At 35.9% G+C, this 23,181-nt stretch overlaps 1 protein-coding gene across 1 annotated transcript; it reads left to right on the forward strand.

Annotated features, from left to right (window-relative positions):
- Positions 1-654: 654 nt before the first annotated feature.
- Positions 655-23,106, forward strand: LOC137918886 (brefeldin A-inhibited guanine nucleotide-exchange protein 3). The gene is made up of 24 exons (XM_068761816.1): positions 655-742; positions 2,357-2,490; positions 2,575-2,694; positions 3,625-3,802; positions 4,683-4,812; positions 5,233-5,412; positions 5,941-6,039; positions 7,148-7,375; positions 8,269-8,505; positions 9,216-9,268; positions 10,258-10,426; positions 10,990-11,104; positions 11,475-11,642; positions 12,350-12,521; positions 13,240-13,363; positions 14,230-14,407; positions 15,555-15,696; positions 17,187-17,397; positions 17,598-17,691; positions 18,655-18,807; positions 19,428-19,658; positions 19,738-19,911; positions 20,001-22,640; positions 22,894-23,106. The coding sequence occupies exons 1-24, from the start codon at positions 658-660 to the stop codon at positions 23,104-23,106; spliced, it is 6,228 nt and encodes a 2,075-aa protein (XP_068617917.1). The 5' UTR covers positions 655-657.
- The last annotated feature ends 75 nt before the right edge of the window (positions 23,107-23,181 follow it).

Here is a 23,181-nt window from a genome sequence, read left to right on the forward strand (position 1 = left end):
ATAATAATTTAAACTACTTTTTCAAGGCCTAAAATATCAATATTTAAATAGTACGTAACCGAAATAGAGGATTTATGAGAAAATCTAAATTAATTTTAGTGTAGCCAAATTTTTAAAAATTATTTTCTGCCAAAAAAATATATTTAGTATGTATGTAGAAAATTGTCATTCCTTATTTTTTTTAAAAAATGTAACTTTTATGTAAATCTATAATTTCGTTGTCGTTGCTATGATTGTAAACAATAAATATTAGAGTATTGTAATGAACCATTGCGTTAGATTAATTATCATACTTTTTAAAGAAACTGACAAAATATATAGACAGTAAACTGATAAAAGTTTGGCATGGTGATACAACCTGTTGATTCAATTTTAAAAGAAACGTGATGTGTAGAAAGTATAAGGGTATTGATTTTTTCCTGAGCATGCTCACAAATGCGTACGCTAAATTTCAACTAGTGATAACTGCGCACCAAACACCCACTCGCGTACAGACGACAGAATAAAAGATAATGGCTTAAAATACTAAAAACAAATATAAATTACTTTTACATTACAGTAAATTTTCAGCTTCATACAAGTTTTTCGTTTTTTCATCAAGTACAATCTTACACAGTAAAAAAGTGTCTAACAATATGTTTGGTATCCGTGATTGATATGGAGGAACTTTTGCAAGAGATTTTTAAAGAAGCTACAGGACCAAAGCTTACAGCACTGAAGAAATCATGTCAGGATGCATTAGGTAAGAAGCACCAATATTATTTGCTTTTGTATGTACAATATTGGGCACATAGTGATAATATTATAATTTGACAGTTATGTTCCGATTTATTTATACTACTTGTATTTAAATATAATTTTTTCTTTGTCTAAATATTAGCTGATCAGTAAAAACTACGTACGTCATCTATAAAATTGCGATCGATGTCGCGATTGTAATAACTTTTATTACTAGTAATTAAATCTACACTCTATTTTGCTTTTTTTTACATTTTCATTTTTAATACAAAATAATACAACTTTTTATTTAATATTATTGTGGTATAATATGGAGAAATAACTTGTCTTATAATAATCAAGAAATAGCATTAAGATCTTAAAAATGTAGAAGAATTGAGTGTAATAATACAACTGTGTATGTAACATATTTTAGGGTTAAAAGTCTAATGTTGCAATAAAATGCATTGCCGCGGTCATCTGCATTGTTTTGCGCGGTTACCTTGACCTTATCGGCAAATTTTTTGTATATGGGGAAGGGGGAGATCTTTAAAAGATATCAGTAATTTTCTCATAACTTTTCAAAAATAAATATTTTGCAGCTTAATTACTATTTATAGTAATTTGAGCAGAGATAATTAATTCGTATAAAATCAATGTGTCAAAAAAATTTTTTTTTGTGTTCTTCTAATTGTGCCGGTGTGTATTTATATCTATGCGTATATTTGTCCGAATAAGCACAATAAAGTGTTTTTAAATGTCCAAAGTACAAACCAATTTTTGTGCTTGTTTTTTTTTTTGGACAAAATTTCACTATTGATAAAATTATACTTTTAGCATTTACAAATTGTACACGGATTTGAGAGGACAGGGCACAGGTGCGTCGTAGCCTAAACCTCTTTTTTGGTACCAAAGTTCGCAGGCTCTCTTAGAAGCCTCGGCTCAGGTTGGAATATACTACTTTATTACCGAATTGGAAGGCCACAGAGCTCTTAGATCCCCTAGCTTGGCTTAGGCTGTTACTCAGAACGCGTTAATTATTCGGATTCAATGGCGCCCAGCAGCTCCGATTATTCAAGTGGTCTGCTGCAACTGCCTGGCGAACATTACTACTGCTTTCGAAAGCGTTAGCACTGGAAGAAGAATTAGCGGAAAAAAACTCCAGCCACACTTAATTCTATCTATATTAATGGTCCGTAGTCTGATCATGATATTAAGATTATCATCTAGAACGATCCTTAGATATTTAACTTGTCTATGGTTTCCTATGTGTAACTAATTATTGTTAAAATGGTCTATTTTTTTACATTAATAAGTACGGAATTCAAAATATGCACTGAATCTTAATTTTTATATTGTAAATAATAAAGACTACACAATACTGGAGAATGGTAAGTCTCTGGATGTGGGCAACGAAGTACCGGTCATCGTGGCGATGTTTTAGGGCGGCCTGTGACTTGCCGTGGGCGTCCATCAGCTGAAAAAAAGATGTGTACTTATCTACGGATCGGCAGTCACTCACACCGGCCGGTCATATTGGAAATCTATGGGGAGGCGAAGGTCCAGTAGTAGACCTTATCGTTTTTTAAAGTTGACTTTAAAAAATTGGGCTGTCTACAATTTGGATGTTGTTTTGTAGAAGTGCTCTGTATCCAAGAAAGCAACGGGCGCCGGCCATCATACGAGGTGCGGCGCGCTTGCCTGCTGCCGCTGCAGCTGGCCCTCGAGACCAAGCGCCCCCGCCTCGTAACATACGCTCTCCAGGGCTTCCATGTGAGTACAACTATACACTATACATGTGCTTTGTCCCTATTAAGTAATAGTTTATACTTATTATATACATATATTTTTTTTTAGAAAATACTTCGCGATGACCGATTTCATAGAGGTATAGAACCCGAAGACGATTCGCTATGGATGCCGTCACAGCTGCTTTGTGCTACTGCTTCGGTTATGTACCATTTGCCAGATACTCAGGTGACGTAAAATTATTTAAGGTATTACCTTTATTAGCGACAATTAGATTGAAGTTACATCGATTCTTCCGCCAATAAATCTCGAACTTTCTCTTTAAAAACCTACATATTTTTGCAAACCCGTACGCTTCGTGGCAGTAGCAGATTACGACTGGGCTGAAATAAGCAATGCAATAATAAAGCATATGCAATAATAATACATGCAATAGCAAAGCAAGCAATAATAATGCAATGAATAAAGCAATCAGACCAAATTTGGTGGCCTTTCACACCTGAATAACAAAATTAATAAAAAATACAAAATATTTTAAAAAATCAAGATTGCTATTAAAGTACTGTAAAACAGTTGTTCATTAAAAATAATGAAATAGTTATTTACTTACAAGTGATGCAAATTTATTACAGAATAACGTGCGCGTTTGAAATGTAAGTTATGCTATTCCTGTTAAATTTAGACTTAATAAGTGTAACATACGCGGTATTTTGTAATGCTATTTGTTTGGTTAAAAATGAATATAAAAATATTTTATTTCTCTATTCGCGCCTCATAATTTGGCACGGCCTATCCCCGTGTTTCAATGATTCGTGATCGCTACGGTGTATTGTTTACAAGATGTTTTTTCACGTTTACTGAGCGTAGACTGTTGGGAGAGGGATTACCTCTATTTACTACGGTACTTTCTTCTTCCAGCTGCGAGTTACGACAGCATTTTATTACACACAAATGAAAAAATTCAAAACGTTATTTTGTTCCTACGTCATTTTATTTGAGTCCCTGCCTAGCGCTATGGATCGTAAATGCCTGGAGGTTAAAGACAATGTGCCGGGGCAGCTTATCAAAAGATTCTACAGTAGATTTTTCTTGAGGAGGTCCGGTAAGTTGGACGAAAGTATGCCAAGGTTTTCGCGATGGATCACTATATATTTGCAGGTGCAAATATTCCGCATGTACCTATCGCTGGCATTATCACCGCGTCGCACGCTGAACGGGCGGCTGTGCGTGTGGGCTTGCGGACGCTGCGGGGAGGCGGCCGGCTCGGCGCCCCAGGTCGCCGCAGCAGCCCGAGCTGCCGCAGCGCAGGCTCTTCGTGCCTACTGCATGCAGCTAGGTAAACTCTTTCAGCCCCCTATCCTCTCATCTTCTTCCGTTCTTCTACTATACCTATTAGATTTTAGTTCTCTTAGAACTGTCCAGGCCTTAGAGGTCGCTGGCCATTACAGTCCCCGTTATTCTTCCTTCAAGTTATAGAGAACGATTGTCGAGAGACATTACTTGATCTTGAGTTGCTGGAGAACTATTATAGCAGCAATATGTTATTCATCATCATCGCCACATTTACATAACCTTTCCGCATTTTTCTTTTTCCGTCAATCAACACTGGTTATACTAATGCTACGATCTCTCTTTCTCTTATTACACATATGTATAAATCTTCAAGCTGATCTGTCCACGTGGACACGATAAAATGTCGAGACATTTTCTCGTCCAATATATACACTGCCTTAAGACAAAAGTGTGTTAGCAGTGATGATTTACGACACTGAAAGGTGATCTGTCACTCTGAGCCATGGAAAGGGTAACCCTTTCCGGATTCCTCAAAATTGATGGTAGATGAAAGCTTATTGTACTAGAGTGGGAAACATAGTCCAGTTAACACAGCGTGTAAAGATCTCCCATAAGGTAGACAGACGACCTTGTTAAGGTCGTCGACAGATGCTGGATGAAAGCCGCTTTAAATCAATCCTATTAAAAATCTACTTCGTAGGTTTATGACCAACAGTGGACGTCCTACAGTCGAAATGATAATGCTGAAAATCCATCCCCAAATTACATCTACATTTTAATCCCTGTAACTCACATATTATTCACCAGGCGTTGATGCGATAAAGAACGCATCTTAACCTTCAATAGGAAAAGTTTCAAAAACAAATTGATTCTGATAGTAGATGTAGAACATCAAATAGGTCTTTTCTATTTTAAACTTGTAGATGAAGAATGCCAAGAACTACTCTCCGAAGGGTCTCCGGTTGGCCGAAATCACCTGGTGGCAGTGGGATGCTATAGTGAAGTGATACCAGTGATACAATATTTGTGCGGTCGGCTCACAGAAACGCAACTGTAAGAAATAAATTTATTACTTAGAACTTTGAGGTGGCTTATACAGAATGATTTATTATACGTGTAAAAGCTTTAAAAGAATTAACTGCAAATTATTTATAATGACAATATAGCAAAACAAGTGTTTTTTTTTTATTCTAGATGCTAAATTAATTATTGTTTACTATCTGCCCCTGTAGAATTCGGAAAACCATAAGTTTTATTAACGTGTCGCATTCCAATAGAAAAAACGCAGCCTACTTAAAACGATCACTTTTGACAGGATGATTGGATATAGATGTATAATCTTGGAAGCTTTTTGCTGGCAAACGAGCTATACATCCACCCTTTTAAAGCTTTTACTTCTATAATCAATTACTCTGTGTGTACATGTCAAAAGTATATGAAACATACGCACAATATCTGTGTTTATGATTTCAGAGTACCAAAGCAGAATCCATTGGCCTTGTTCTTTCTGGATTGTCTGCTGACTCTCATGTCTAGTCTCTCGGAGCGAGTATGTGGTAACACACACTTCACCACCTTTCTGTGGCAGAAGTTCTGTCCATCTCTTATCTCTTTCCTGGGAACTCCGCGTGTTGATAAGAATATTAAAGCAAGGTAAGACACTTATTATATTCAATGTTAATTTTTTATTTATTTACAACGTGTAGCGACGTTCCCGCCCACTAAATATTGAACGTTCCCGACCGCAAAATTGAACGCGATATTCTCTGACAGCACTCTTTCACGCGCGCTACTTGAAGACATAAGACCTGCCTTAAAAATATTGATCTTTTCGATTTTATTGTGGATCTATAACTTACGCTACGTATAACCATTATAAAAGTCAACATTAATTGTTCAGGTTTCGACAGTATTACTAACAAGTTAAGACAATATCCCAGAAATGTATAATATATCGTGTGTGTTGTGGTTTAAAAGAGACTATAAACAAAATGAAAGACAACATTAAATTTAAAATATCGTGTTATTTTATGCCATTAAAAGTTTTTGCTCGATCGCCTGCCAAGTTAATGTTTAGCTACATAAAAAATGCTATATGATATAAATTTTCTGTTTAACTTTGTAGCAATTAAGTGGCAAAATATTATTGCTTTAAAAATTATTAAATTTAATCGTATTTAGGGAACACGATGGACACTTAGTGGATGATTCTGGCAGGGGATCTGGCGCGTTAGTGTGTGCGCCTAGCTTCAACAGCAAGCAAGCTAAAGCTATATATAGGTAGGTAACACATTAACAAATGTATGTTTATTTGTAATTTCCTAATAATAGGACTATGGTTTTAGTTGTATAGTGCAAATATAAGAACTTTTACAATCGTTTTAAAATAATTAATAGTAAACACATCTTTACCTAAGAATTAGTATGACTTCTTAAAGTTCGTCTACGAAGACATAACTCAATCTTCCTAATTCACATAAGATCATTTATATTGGCCGTTCGTGTAAGAAGCTTGTGTAAGAAACCCAATTTAATAGAAACAAGAATCAGATTGAACTCTCCTATGGCATCTTCAACCTGAAAGCAACGAGGGTTCCAAATGTACCCTGATCCGTGAAGAAGCATTACAAACTCAGACAGGGTTTTTTTGTAGTCACTTTAACAATGTTCTTAATACATTTATAGACATATTTACTTTATAGAAATCACTTTTGGTATTTTCAATAATTCTTCATTCCAATAATGTTAATATCTGTCAATGTACAGTTTTTAATACCCAAAACTATCGAAGTTCAACGATACTATGAGTATAATACCAAGTATGTTACTCATACTTTGGAACAACAAATCAGCGCAGCATTGCATGTGTGATCACCTTCTCAAGATATAGTGGTATTAACTTAGTAACTGATATGCAATAATGCATTTCAGCGGCAGAAGTAGCCATAGTAATCAAACAAATTGTTACAAAAGAAATCTCAAATGACACAATCATACTTGGTGCAGTCTTTTTGTTCCGGTATTGTTTTTGGTTCTATAAAGTTAGCTTGAGTGAATCCATCACTAGCTAGCTAACGATTTAGATCAGCTGGACTGACTTACCAGTATATAACATGATAATTCTTTGATTACACTATATGAACTAAAAAATGGAGATTCCTATCAATAATTCCACTACCCACGAGAGGGCGTTAGGCTCCCCCAATGGGAACTTCTGGAATAGTCGGATCAAGATAAAGTGCTATTTTGGAACTATTCATGTTTTATGACGGTCTAATAAAATATTGTGTCATGGATGGCTAATACTATATTTCCTTGCCTATCTTTCATTTATCGCCATTTTTAAATGTTTTATAAAAATTCATAATTATTGAGTCACTTTTAACAGCATAGCCAATCAATTGGTGCGATTAGTTGGATCGATTTCGAATCTTCGACCAGTGCTGGAAGCCCTGTACCACAGAATGTTATTGTACCCGCCGGTAACGCACCGTGTGGAACCTTTACGAAGCGCGCGGGACCTGCTGCAGCATCCGAAGCGACTGTGCCAATTGGTGTTGCTGAAGAAAACTGACCGCCTGGAAAGACACAGCGACGATATGGCTATTATCAGATTGTAAGTTACATTTTGTGTTACTGAACCTGTATTTAGGTTAAATAATATATTATCCGAACACGACATGCTTGTAATTAAGATTTTCTAACATTAACATACTTCATATAACAATACTAATGACCGAGACGACAGTTATGTCATTTTCCTAATAACTAAAGACTATATTGTAATTCTTTCAACTCAGTGCTATGGTATTTACTGTACTTCACGGTAGAAAATACGACGTATCGAAGGTTATTATTCAATAAAATAACAATACATCAAACCGGCCGTGCTTTCTCTGAGGTTTCAAATTCGGAACATTTACCCCGTTTAATGAAAACTCAAGCTAAGGTCCTCTCTTAGCAATCCACGTGTCTGTCAAAGCGACAAAAGAGTTGATATAGAGGTTCCCGTGATCATGATTAATATAGTTTAATTCGGAAAAGTCACTAAATCAATAAATGTCAAAGATCAAATTGCATCAGTCAATGATAAGTAAAGAAACATCTTGGTTTTCATTTTACTGAAATAAATTTATACAAGAAACATTACTATATATAGCAGTCAAATTTTTTATAGATGTTTTTTCAAAACTTATGATTTTTCTAGAAACTATCTACTTATGGTGCAAGTCGCACACCAACCATTTTTTGTTCAATCTGTTAATGTTAGTTCTGCTAGTCCGGAGGCTTTGTGCAGCTTTATTTTCATCCAGCACGACAATTGACCGGAGACGTTCGCATGATCGAAAACCTATGCGCGTGTAGGTAGTGTAATAAACGTGTGCGTGTAATACGAGGCGCGAAGTGACAACTAATCAGTGGCAGGGATTCAGACCCACTACCCCCTGATGTGAAACCTCTTGATACAGCAACTACTATAGTGAACTAACTAAAATCTTTTTCTTCTAGAATAATGGATGGAATAGAGGATTGCGGACGTAGTGGTAATCCAGAAGTAGTGGCAGCTGCTGTTGAATGCGTGGTTGCGTTACTCGATGCTCTGGAGAAGCTTTGCTCCGGTTCTAACGATTATTTATCTTCAGACATCGCTACACTTATATTAATGCACTGGCCGAAGCTACAAGATGCTGATTATACGGGGCCGTTGACCTACCAGACATTAGCTAGATTACCTAGTCCATACAGGTAAGATTAACCTTGAAAACTAAACTTCTACATTTTTTAATGATGAAATGTACGTTATTTTTGTTGGAGAAATAGCCTCAGTAATGATTTTAAAAAGTGTACTATGTTAAATTTTGAGAACACATCACTAATATAACTTTGAAGATTTCACGCTTACACATTTAGTAAAAAATATATGTCCTTTAGTGCTTTAAAACGAAAATCTATATCAAATGTGTTACGAGATAGCTGAAACGTGGTCTATCACTGTGGGCCACTTTGATAAGCTTACAGGCGTTCAACAAGCAATGGCTATGCTCAGGACTTCTCTACTAGATCGAACCAAGAATAAGGACATTCGTAAAAGAAGGTAACTGATATATATCCGAGCAGATTGGCATATTAAAATGGGAATAGCTGGCAAAACAGACTCCCTCAGCAGTCTTTGAGGTTCTGGAATTGAGACCACAGACTGACAAATGCATGTAAGACACCCGCCCAAAAGATGGACAGATGACTTTGTTAAGGTTTACGGAAGACGCTGAATGCTAGTCTTTTTCTACCTGTTCTTTGAAAAATCTATAAGACAAGCCAATGTCGAACGGTGGAAGTCCTATGACTGATATGGTAACAGTGACGACATAGATTTGAAAAGAAAATATTTTGATCAAGATGAAGAACAATTCAAATTCTTTTGAATAATATTCTAAATAGAATATTATTTGTTACAGAGATGTAGTGGCTGTTTTACAAAGCAACGAAGAAAAGGAACACGATTCTTCCGGTAATAGCTTTTAATCATTTTAATGTATAATTCGCGCATATATATTTCCAGACGAAAATTCTTAAGAAAATGCTTTTTTAGAATTCCTTAGATCATTCAGATTAATTTTAAATTAAATTAGTTTCCTTTTATAAAAATAAAAAAACAAAACAACAATAGAATTTTTTTAATTTTAATCATTAGTTTACTATGGAAATTTATCTCATAGATCATCTTAGTCGTGTTCTTTATCACTAAAGGCCGTGTCCGTCAATGATGCTCTGTTTTCGTATCAAACTATTGTGCGCCTTTTTCAGTGGTAATAGGAAGGTATGGGGATAGGGATCTGGGATGCGCCATCTTGGGCATGATAGCGCATCCCAGATCCCTATCCCCATCCCTTAGCTGTTCTAAAATTCTTACGCCTTCTATGTAACTTATATATTTTTTTATATTGAAGCGTAAGTGTTAAACTCATGTCAAGTCCACTTTCGAAATCCCTCCTTTAAAAATCAAATTGCCCCCTGTGGGGTATGGGCCTCACGTTGGGAAACACTAATATAAATCATCTTAATCACGTTCTGCACTGAATGTCGTGTTCATCTATAAGGCTTTAATGAAATCAATGGCGTTATGTTTCAATATCATTCTTTGTAAAACCCTAGACTTTATAAGATTTTTTTTCATTTTGATTAGACAAACGAATATGTAATCGTCCACGTGGTCATTTACTGTTTATCATCCTTATAAACAGAAGTTTGTCAAAGTTATCTGGCAGTTGATGTAAGGTTGCTAAAATGACTTACTTTTGTTTGAAGTTTATTGTTGAAAACCTAGATCTTCAGTCTTGCGACAACAGACTTGACGCATTTTCCTTAAATTTTTGTTAAACACCACAGTTCAGTTCAGCCCCTGTCTGGTACGATGCACCTGATATTCTTCACAAATACTATTAGTTAAGAGCTAATAGATTTGTTTGGGTCAAAAATATGTATATCCATACATTACAGATACATCTGGACCGGAAAACATTAGTTCTGGAAGCGACGGCGAGGTGGACTCTGACGCGGACAACGTGTTCCTACCGACGCGCGCCAGCGACCCGTCGCCGAACAAAACGCACAGTGACATCTTCGACGAGAAAACTAGAGCCGTTCCGAAGACTTTGAACCTTGGCAGGTAAAACAAACTTCTCTTTCAGACACATAAAATGATATATCAAAATTTAATAACTTTTCTTTTTGTGGGAACGTTCCCTCTAAGTAGAAGATATGTTAGAGTCATAGAAACTCGTTAGATACGAGTAGCGCAAAACCTGCTAACGTTATCTTTAGTGGAGGATGAATTTTCTTTCATAACAGGTCGTCCAATTCAGCAGTGTCTAACTCTGCAACTGAAAATTTCTGATCTACAATGAACCATATTATAATGCAAGTTGGCAAGGAAAAAGTAACTTATTCATTTATATATACTAGTTTGTGTAGTGCTACCGCTATCGCTGTACTACTACCCCTTAAAGTACGACCAATATTCCCCTCCGTTTTGCTGCGCACACACCTACAGCGCGGTACAGCGGTATCGGTTGGACTATACCATAAACTTGCTCATTTAGTTTATACAACGTTCAAGATTAAGATAATGTTTCAAGGCGCCTTAGATTGACGCACAAAATTTTTAAAGGATTCTAATTTGGAAGGTTAGTAAACGTGAAGAGGATTATTAAAATACTTTGCTAATTTCAGGTGCACCATAACTGAATGCAACGTAGATCTCGAAAGACATAATGCGAGACAGTTTGTTAAGACTCTGCAAAATTCTTTGTTGCCGAAACTTATTAATCTGAGAACTTGTATAGAAGTAAGTAAATTTCACAATCACCACCACTTTCTCTATCAACGAAAAAAATGACCTGCATATTTTATAACACAATTTTTATGTTAAAAAGTAATCTTTGTTTTTATTACCCTTAAAATCATATGTAATATATAATATTATTAATATTAATGTAAAGTAATATTAATGTTGTAAAATCAGATTTTATCAGGATTTAATTAAGAGTATTCTAAATTGCTGATTTGTCCTTCTGATGAGTATTCTAAAAGACTACGAAAAGTTTAAGTTCTTAGTTCTTAAACTGCTCTAGGTAAAACTCGAGATCTACCTGTGGTTCGATAAAGATCGGTTGGCTTGTCAAAAAAAGTGTTCACAATCAGAACTTCTGGTCTAGGTGGACGAGACGATGCAAGAGTTCGCTTCAAAGTGTTGCCAACATAACGCGTCTCAGCCACCGGCTACCTCCTGCATCATGAACGCAGACGGCGTCTACCTGGCCACGTACGCAGCCCTTTTGCTCACTTTGAAACAGAGACGCATCAAGTATTACATCCAACCTAACGTAAGTTACTGACTATAGCGATTGCATATTCTTAATATTTCGCTTTTGCTTTTCTGTACATCAATAACAAAAAACACTATTTATTACAAATTTGTTTATTAATTTTACTATTGATTTTATTTAATTTTAAATAAGGTCAAAGTTAATAAACGTAATCGTGAAGTCTGGCCAATCAAATAGTATGTAGTGTTAAGAAAATACTTAAAAATGTATGGTATATAATATACAGGGTAATTGGAAGTAAGGGGTGAATGTAAGGCTCATTGTTCAGCAAAATATCATATACTATATCATTTCGTGCTACCTACCTATTAATATAACATTGACTCTGAGTTCATTGAATGTTTATTTTAATCATGTTATTCTGTAATAAATAACGTAATGATAAAAGAGTAAAAAGAAGCACTTTCGAAATTCGAATTATTACTTATTAAAATTGGTTATTGTTCACTATCTGTCCTTGCAAACTTTATACTAACAGAATTAATTCTCTTGTCGCATTCTCATGGAAAAATTAAATTAATGTAATGATTGGAAATAGTAGTAAAAGCTCTAAAACTTTTAAATGCCAAATTTGCAAAATTTTCAACCCTTTACAGCTTTTAGACATATAACCAATCAATCTATCGATAATGAATGCTCTCTGCCTTACTTCCTTAAAGTTTCAGAAAAGAATTGCTTGATAACTTTATTTGCTCTACTTTCAGAAAGTTCAAGTTCCTTTAACGGAGGACGAGTTCGTAGAAGAGGTTCAAGGCAGCGGAGTCTTGGTATATTTGTCGGCCACGTGGCTCCGGGAATTGTATCAACAAGTTCTTTCGAATGATTTGCTCAAGGACGTTCCATCGTCCGATCATCCACTTATACACCTCTTGTCAGGTAAGATACTTTTAACATTTGGGATTTAATTAAACCCAATACTTTATTTCAGCATTTTTTTTAACGCCTGATCTTAAAATGTTCTGAAATTACCACAACAGAAAACTTGAGTTTTACCAAATTTAGCTATAGGAAGATTATAATAAGTCGATTCTTTTGAAATATTTAATATTGGTATTTAATTGTACAAGATCGTTAAAGCGTTGCTAATCCTTCCACCATTGTTGAGCAGTGCTTGCTCAGCTATAAGGACTGAGGCTTGCGATCGTAGCTTGATTCGATTCCCAAGTTACAATCTTATGTAATCCACACTTTATGCATCTATAAAATAGTTTACAGGATTGCAACTGCTCACAAACAAGTTGCCAGATGATGGGCAGCGGTGTCTTCTGCGTACTATAATACCATACTGCAATCGTCAACCCGCCTGCCAAGCGTGGTGATTATAGTATATCCTCTCGGAGATATATTTGAGGGAGGCCTATACCTTGTAGTGGGCATCTGTGGACTGAAACAATAACGATTACAACCATAGTCTTACATAAATGTATTAAAATGTCACATATTATGTGTTGAAACACAATAAGACCTAAAATTAAAAAATAGCATATTAATTCTAATATATACCGAATCCAAAGATGTACATATAAACAAATTGCATATAACTAAGAATTAAAAAAAAGGATTAGAACATTTTGATTACGATGTATACTTGCAGATCTCGGAGGCTTGGATCAAAATCCTGTAATGTCAGACTGGCAGAAGCTGAAGGAGGTGTCAAGGTTATACAATAGCTCTGAAGACTCTCCTCAGCACCAGGCCAGCTTGCGGTGGGCACGAAGGTAAATAATTTTCGTAGCTACTTACCTCAAAATTAAATTTAATATCCAATTTTTCTTATTCATGTGAGACAAATCACAAACGCTGCAAATACATGTATAATAAGAGCAATAGCAAAATTATTTTATGCTTCTGAAACCGCTGTGCCTCGCCTTAGGCATGCGCGCGGCGAGAGAGGAGGAGGGAGGGACGATTAGCCGTTTGTTAACACTAGTAGCAGTGTCGCTGTTGCATATTTTTCCGTAGTCCCCACCTCGCCGACCTTTCCTAAGGCGCACAATAAAGCAGTTTGGGTAGCACTATATAAACATAGTTTAGTCTGCCATTACAATATCCAATGTTAAATTAATATGTAGATAATTTATTTTAGCGATTAAAATATTAGTTAACAATAATGATCAACTGTTTGCGAATTTAAAAGTTGCTTGAACTGGATTCTATTCTGAATATTGAATGCCACCTCGAGACCTACACCACGGCCCTTGCACCCTTACGTTGCTGAATAAAGTGTGATATACTTATATACATCACATAATACTTGAGCAAGCACGAATACACCCTGTATTCATGCCTTCATAAACATTGAAAGCAAAAGCCCTAGCTTATTTGCGGTCAATTAATATTTAGAACACTTTATCCAAAAATCAATGGTTTCAGAAATAATGACCTAGTAATAATAATAATATATTTCCGAATGATCAGTTTTTATTAAGGGCGGTTAGAAATATTAAAAGCGTTGAAAGGATATAGATATCTTAACATGTAGCTCTTTTATACCTGGTACATTTAGAAAATCTTTATCTAGTTACACTTATATTTTCATCTTTGTACGTATACAAAGATATATGAAAGCCTGTGGTAATTCTAGGATCCTGACTTGCATCTGGGACTCTATGGTGACGGTGCTAAGTGTACCACTAACCGGATACAAGAACAAGAAATACAAGCTGCATGGAATTATTTCGAAGAAGATTAACACTTTCGCCAAAAGAAAGAGAATAGCGTGGGAAGGGTTAACTATACAATGCCTGGAGGGATTGCATAAGGTAAAAGCTTAGTTTAAGCTCTTGCTAATATCTCTCTCTCTCTCTTTCTACCAGAATTCGAAACAATTTTAAGCTTATTTCATTAACTACATAGAGTCTGTTTGTAAATACTGTTACTGGCACAAAAAGAGTAATTTAGAAATAAATGGAATTATATTACATGCATTCGATTTTTAAATAACAATATGGCGCTAAAATTAGAATATTTTTTTTAAGTTGAGTTAGACCCTTTTAAAGGTCGGGATTGCAGTATTTGCTTTACACCTTACTTTAATTACTCCCAAACTACCTTTTTCGACTTGCTCAAATGTCAAAGATTCGTTAATCGCACTATTAAGAGGTACAATGAAATGGCAAGTTAGTACTTTCTTTTAGTTTTATATTGATTGTAGTAATTATAAAAGATGGAACAATTAATAGCAAAGTAAACCTTATCAAAACTGCACAAACTGTAAGTAACAATAATCTACGTAAGTTTCTCGTGGTTTCTTCTTGTCCTATTAATATAATAGAGTGTAGTCCTATATTACGAGTGAACGTAACTTATAGCGTAAATTACAGCTTCAAATTCTAATCAGACTATTCAAGGTGGGTATTTACATGCAGTTTAAAATCGTCAATTGTTTTATCATAAAAAGATCAATCTTGTGCGTCCGCGAATAAGCTAACAGCTTGCAACGCCGACCTGCTGAGAAGAGCCGGGAGAAATTCTAAAGTTGCTCTTTTAGGATCTTTCAAACCTCGTAATGAACACACTCTTCAGTCACAATTTACTAATTTAGTAAAAATTTGTACAAAAAAACCAGCTTTATCATCTGACATCCTCCTCTTCGCAATGGCAAATACGGTGTGTTAGATTATGACCTGTGTTCTTTCTTTGAATGGTTTGTGCCTCGGCTGTAGGAACCTTTCAAGGTTGATAGGTCTCATAACCTTACGTAATGAAATTCAAACTATTATTTCAAATTGTTTGAAAGTTTAATAAAAAAAAACGTACACGAGCTATGCAGCTACTTTAACGTTGTGTTATAAACTATGATTTTATTGAATCGTAAATGAAATGGATGAAACTGAAGCCAAAACCAACATCGCTAAATTAAAAAATGTTAGTTTTAATTTTTCAAAACTTTTATATTATTTTTTCTAGGCGGCCAGGATAAGTAACACGTTGAGTCTGCAAAGTCGCTGCAGCAGTATTCTGGCTCTACTGGCCAACTCCGCCATATCACAGCCGCCGAATGGAAAGATTCTGGCAACACATGCTTTGTCACTCGACATACTTATAGCTGGTAACTATCATAGTTGTCGTTAACCTCTTTTGAGAGTACTATATATGCGGGTATTACTGTTTTACTTATGTATACTAGAACCAATTGTTGTCTACCAAGCTCCTTGGATACTGAGAATTTTTTGTACTATTTTGAGTTTCCAGATAGAATTAATTTACAGAAACTTTGAATTTTAGAGCCGTGTTTAACTTAACCATAATGATGTTTATTAAAACAACCTCTAACAAATCCACAATAATCCCTGTGTTCCACAATAATTGTAATGGAGCGGTATCCCAGTGGACTGAAACTTGTAATTGTTGGTCGCGAGTTTGATTCCCGGGATACTATCCTTACATAATTTGTGCACACTTTGTGCATTAATTGAATGGGATTGCCACTGCTCACAAATTTCCAGAGGATGAGCAACAGCGTCCTCTTAGTTCCACAAAACCACACTGCGTTCGCTTATTGTATATCCTCCCATAGATATCTTTGGGTCGACGACGACTAAGAATTCCTATTCCCAATACAATACATAATGTAAATAATAGAGTAAAATAATACTTAACACACACAATTATGGTTTTATATATTACTTTATCGTTTCCCGGCCTCTCGGCTAAGAATAAAGTGTAGTATTTTAAACTGATTCTTGTAAAACAAGTCCCATAATATTAAGACCTAGGTTAGTACTTAAAAGTTACTGTAAATAGGTTTGATTATTAGGTCAATTGTTGATATGCAAGAAAGTAAACGATAAATGCTAGTAAAAATAGTAAAAGGTAAAAATACATGTATGCCAAATGCCAACATTATCAAAAATATAAATATTAATTATTTGAAATATAAATAAATAATGTATACAATAACATTTAAGTTACGTTAGTTCAGTAAAAAGTGTAGAATGTAAAAACCTAATTTAGAAGAGATGATAAAAATAATCGTGATTATAAACTCTTTAATTGTTAATAATAGTTAGGATAGGCCTAATAGATAAGGCCGTAAATATTACATAAGAAAAATAAGAAAAATATTGAAAACTTAAAGGAAAATGAAAAGCGTATCATTAAATACCCATAAAAATTGTAGCCAATCAAATTACATGCGAGTTGCTGATCAATGGTAGAGGTATAAACTAACTGATACGAATAACATACAACTTTTACGCATTCGACATCTTTATTATATTTTTGCTGTGATTTTAAAGTTAAATATTAGCCTTTCAAATTAGCATAAGCATAATACGCCTTATTACAAATAAGTACCTGATATTGTTGAGGTCGTGAGGTTCTTGGAGCCTTAAGATTCTGGAGCAGAGACCGTAGATCGGCAAGCGCAGCGTAGAACATCCACACACAAGGTGGACAGACGAGGCGACATTATTAGGATCATTGGAATACTTTATATGCAGACCGCTTCCAGCCGGTTCTATTGTAAATCTATGGTAACGAGGCATTGGGCATCCTTCCGTTGAAATGACGATGATGATTGTTGTTTTTTAATTTCAGGAGGTTTAGAGTTAGGCTCGAAAGCGCCAGAGTGTTGGGAGCACATATTCGGTGCGTGCCATTATGTGTCAAGTCTAGAACATTCGCTGTTTGGGCAGCAAGGGAACAATGCCACGCCCATTGTCGCGATGCAAACCGGCAGGAACAAGACTGTGTCGATACTTCAGGCAGACGCCAAGCTCGGTCTCGACGGCAGGGACGACGAGACATGGTGCGTATGCTGTCCTTAATTTGTTCCTAGGGTTGTTCGACAGAAATAAAGATGATGAAAATGCAATCCATATAATATGGTTGCAAGCACTGTAGGCTATTAGTAGTCCAGTCTCGCTCGATTAAAATGATTTTTGATTCATAAATTGTATTATAAATGTATTTTCTTCTTAAATCTCATTGATAGGAATATGTTTGCAGTGTGGATGTATTCAACTTTTTACAACCAGTACTCGAGAACAACTTCAACAACGACATGTCGGTGGCGAAGATTGTTGAAACGTGTCGACAGGAGGTAGGTACTTACAATATTCGAAAAGAATAAAGAAGTCATTACTGAAAGTTTATTACTCTAAAAGTCTTCTAAAGACTTGTAATATCACTTTTAGTAGGTCTTTTATTTTTTTATTAAAGAAATTATCTAGGTGCGTCTAGAAATTACTATTTACGACGGCGCGATTTCGTGGATGGTTATAGCTATACAATAGCTACACCAAGTATTGATGGATCTTGTTTAAAGAACGACATTATAGTAGTACCGAAATTACTGTACTGCGCCTTAGGTATGCAGGCCGCGAGACAGAGCGAGTTTTGGCCGCTCTGTTTCGTCAGTCAGGAGTAAACAGCGCGACGGCGGCGCTCATGCTTTTTTTTTACCATCATTACGTCGCGCTTTTGTACGGTGCAATATAAACGTTGGTACCAGTACAGCGGAATGGCTGGTATAAGAAAACCCATAGCGTATATATCTATGTGCTGTAAAATTAAATGCAGCATTTTGTACTTTAAAACCCTATCTAAACGTAAATATATCTTACAGGAAAAACGAATCAAAGAATAACACTATAGTAAGTAATAACTTACCATCGAGTTCTTCTTTCAAGCTAAATAGAATTTTAAATCTAAAGCCCTCTCTTTTTTATTGCTGATAAATTTGAAGAAGTATGATGCCTTTTGGAATTTAAAACTTAAGGAGCTTCGCTGAGAATACTTCACTTCGTTGCATTAACTAAACTTGTGAACTTCCCTCGGTCACTTCAGCTCTGATCGTTTCCTTGTTTCATCATGCCCTTAAATCACTTCGGCAGATGCTCTTTGGAATGAGCTGACGTAAGCACATACGAGTGGTGATCAAGGCAACGTCACTTACTCCATACGAGCTTAAATTTATGATTCTATGGTACATGTGAGGACCAAACCACGAGTATAGGGATATGATGAAATGCATTTACATATGAGAGAATGTTGTGTGCGGTAGAGCGGCAATGTGATATCGGGCGCCGGGGCGGCGAGGGTTTGCTGCGCGTTGTCGGCGGCAGCGGACACGCTATTCACGCGTCTGGCGGCCACCACTACGCTGCCCACGCTGCGCGCAGCTTTGCAAAGACTCGTTGCGCATCAGCACCGCTTGGTAACTATCCTTAATCTTTGTCCAGAAACTTTGTACTCTCTCTGCAGTAAGAACGTAGTATCAAAAAAAGTTGCATAAGCTAATTTGAACGCGTGATACTGAGCAGAAGTAATAGCACAGTAGAAGAATGCTGAACGACACGGAAGAAAATTCTTTTAAAAGAGTAAGATAATGTGATGTTAGCTATGAATAGAACAAAAATATCCCTTTCTTATCGTTAAAGGCGATTGATTGAAAAGTTTTGTATTTGTGTGTTTGAAACAAGGACCCTCCATACCCTTGTGTAGAAGCATGTACAAAATCCGTCTATAGCTTCTCGGAGTAAACAGCGGCGGGGGCTAACGCGTAACTGTGGTTAAGTCAATGATTTCTTTCTTTTGAATTTGCCAACTTTTTCTTGTCAAATTGGTTCAAAATCACTTTCGTCAGTTGAATATATTACTTCGCTTATTGTACAAGTCTACCTATTTATTTTTTGCAGGTAACTAACACAATTACATTCCATTTTTATTGAAATATTAAACTCCTCAAAAATATTTCCATAATAAACTTGCACAAAAACGGATTTTTTTATATGGTTATCTGAAAACATTAGGATTTGATTAATTTTGATTGTACAGCTATTCTCTGTGTGGGAGCAAGACGTCGCGAACAATAACTCTGTGTGGTGGCGACGCGGGATGCGTGGTGCTGGTGGTGCAGGAGGCGCAGGGGGCGCGGGGGGTGGCGGGGCAGAGGCAGCGCGCGCCCTTTGTCGCGCTGGAGACGTAGCGCTACGCTGCTTACGTGCAACACGGCCCCTCGCCCACCGCATGGCGATATGGACAGTGGTCGGACCTCATTTCATGCAGGTTCGCGCCGTTATAATATAATATTATTCTAAGAATTTACATCTACATTTTCATTATGCCAAAAAATATATTGTTACAGGCAGCATGTCACAAAGATATTCAAATATCTAGTCTGGCCATACAGTGTCTACACGACTGTGCAACGACTTTGCTCAACCAACAAGTGGAGCTCCCCCACTTCCATTTTAACGAAGCTCTGCTCAAACCTTTTGAAAATTTACTTTGCTTGGAATTATGCGATGATGACATACAGGTATTATTGTATATTTTACGACATTTTATACCAAATATGCATTTAGACTCTTTCATCAAAATTTGTAATATGACTTACTTTATTTCTAGGAACAAATTATTTCTTGTATATGCGAGTTCGTTGAGACAAATCGCATGGAGATTAGATCCGGCTGGCGTCCCTTATTCAATACATTAAGGGCAGCAAATAATTCGAACCAATATTCAGCTATTTTAGAAATATTCAAAGTTTTTCTCAATACCGATAACACACTTGTTTTCGCTAATGCTGCACTAGACTGCATACTATGTTTACTCAGCCATATAAAAGGCTTACATTTCGAAGAAGTTCAGGCAACAGAAGTTAAAGCAAAAAAAGCTACAATTTCAACACAACCTAAACCAAGCTTAAGTCTAAAATTCTCCAAAAATAGCAAATTTATACCACTATGTGAAGAAAAATCAGAAAAAGTTATAGTGGACATGTGTAGAGAGGCGCTATTGCATTTGGAAAGCTGCGCAGACATTCTTACAATGATGTACAATATGCCTAAATGTCCGATATTTAACACAGGAAACAGAATCAAAGGAGATATGCCACTCTCTGTCGTTGATCCAATAATACCAAGTAGTTCACTAGATGTTACTAAATATATTACAAATGAAAACTTTGAAGAAGAATTAATTTCGTATCGTAAACTGTCAACAAGCTTGCATCCTTCTAATACTACAAACTCGTGTTTGTTAAAACTGGATAAGCCTAGTAATATTCTTAAAGTATGGTATGTACTCATCGAGGGTCTGATATCAGCAACTGTAGTGTGCTCCAAGAAAAATCAACCGGCAGCGATGGAAACTTTATTTAAATTACTAAAAAATACCGCCGATGTGCCTGGTTTACATTTTGGCTTGCATTGCATTAACCACCTTCTATTACCAATGGTCCAAAATTGGCTTAGACAAATTGCCAACGTCAACACCCACTGGGATACAATCATGCCAAACTTTAAACAGTGTTGTGGCATGACCACTGACACAATTGTCGCGTTTCTTCACCAATCACAGCAAATAAATATTGAACGGTCAACTACCGATGAGAATAATGATGTAATAGAAATTGAACCGATAGAAAATGCAGAAGCAACATTTGCGTTGAAACAAGTAATGTTGGTCTTAGTGGAATGCATAGCGCAACCTCAAGAACCAGTTGCAAGGTTGGGCGCATCATGCATTAGACACATTATACTCACATCAGGACACTTACTAACAGACAAGCAGTGGGAAATTGTATGTACCAGTCTTCACAGAGCGTGCAATGTTAGTCTTAGTCCTTTGAAACAGATAACTTATGCTTTTAAAGAAAACTCAAACAGCTTCTATGGTGACTTGGCTATGGTAAAAGTGGCTGCGAGGCGCGACTGTTCGGTCAATGATAACGTAAGGCTACATGCAATGGCACAGCAAGTATTTCTTACCGAACAGTTAAGGGTTGATAATATAACAAAACCCAATACGAAGAATAATAATCAAAACCAAATGCTAATAGATGACCGTAGTTATATTTTCCTTATATATCTGCAGGAGTCCGTCAACTCACTGAACCCTGAACTGTACACGGTGAGGATACCTTACCGTGGATTAGTCGTTGGATTATTGGCACATCAAATACTGATTCAGATTATCGCTACAGTTCTCATACAAGCATCGTCAGACGTATTTCAAGGGATCAATAACATTCTGTTGGAAAGCTTGAAAAGTGGGTCCAATGTTTGTAATTATAAATTTTTCTTAAATAAAGATAACGTAGACTTGCTCCTTAAAAGCTTGGAGATGTCCTACATGAGAGCTATGCAATTTGATTTGCGGCCCGGATTAAAATTTTTAGTTCAGAAAGTCTCTAACTTGGAGCATGCAGCTAACCTTTATAAGCAAACAACGTCATCGTGGTTAATTAAAATCATAGCACTTACTGAAATATTCTTTAGCGGTGTCTATACGTATAAACTCAAACCAAACGACATATCGATAATTTTAAATAATTACACATCATCCTTAAATTTGACTCTTGAGTATGACAGATTTGTTAGAAAAATATTTGATTTAAAAACCACTTGGGAGTTACTATGTAATAATTTCATCAAACATACAATTAGTGTGTCTGATTTTGATGAGATAGATAACGTTAAAGATAGACTTTCGTGTAGTTCCGAAGAAAGCGAATCGTCTTCCAATAATTACGAACAATATTACGCACAAGAACCAGATTGTCCTGAGCCATCGGCGAATAATTCTGATGTTGAAAATATAAACGATGAAACTGCAGAAGAAGTAACTAACAACCCTAAACCGTTTACTTTTGCTGACTTTAAAATGAATAACAGCAAGAATAAAAATGAGAACGAAACATTGGATAAAAATTACGATGAAACAAATAGAACTGGTAATTGCGTGACAATTGATGGAGAAATCAAGAATGTACCTATAACTAAAACTCATTCTGACAAAACTAAACGTGAACTTATTGAAGGAGCTACTCATCGTTCGTCGAGTAATAAACCCGGTAATGTACAAAGTCCTTCAGAAACCACAATTGGAAGTACGTCCAGTGTTATAGGCAACCACGCCCGCAAAGTAAACATTACCATTTGCGACGGCCCTACATATGCAACCAGCAAAAACTCTGAGTCAATCATTCCTCCTCAACCTGTGCCACCTGAAATTGAACAGCAAAGAACGTTAAGCATAAATAAAGTAAGAAAAACTTTTAAATTATTGAGCTTGATTTTACGACTAATGCAGGCTTATAAAGTGTTTTAATATTACCTTCGCTAAATACACTCTCATATTAGAACTACCTTCATACGACGAACCTTATATTCACATATAAATAATTGATTGATAGATTAAAAAAATATTATTATTGCCATTAAGATCTTTTAGTCATCATATAAAAAACTTTAATGGACATATTAGAGTGATGTTTAACATACAATTTTTTTTTCAGGACATAGACGTAAGACGCGCGTGCTTACAAAGCATACTGATGGCGTACTTGGAGTTGGTCCTTACATTTCCATTGGAAAGGTTCCAACTCATCAACCCAGTCCTCAACAACGGGTTCCTAGTACTCGCTAAAACGGTCACCGAACCGCAAATACTGGAGAGAATAAATATATTTTTCGATAAACAGGATTTATCTGAACTTAACTATAAGTAATCGATTTGTGATAGTATAATTCACTATATAATTATATAATCTTCTTTGCAGTGTTATCGTATAAATAAAACCAAT

The sequence above is a fragment of the Battus philenor genome, unplaced genomic scaffold (genome assembly GCF_028537555.1).
Source record: "Battus philenor isolate CCGP_79_NKW_IND1 unplaced genomic scaffold, ilBatPhil1.0.hap1 SCAF_15, whole genome shotgun sequence".
NCBI lineage: Eukaryota > Metazoa > Arthropoda > Insecta > Lepidoptera > Papilionidae > Battus > Battus philenor.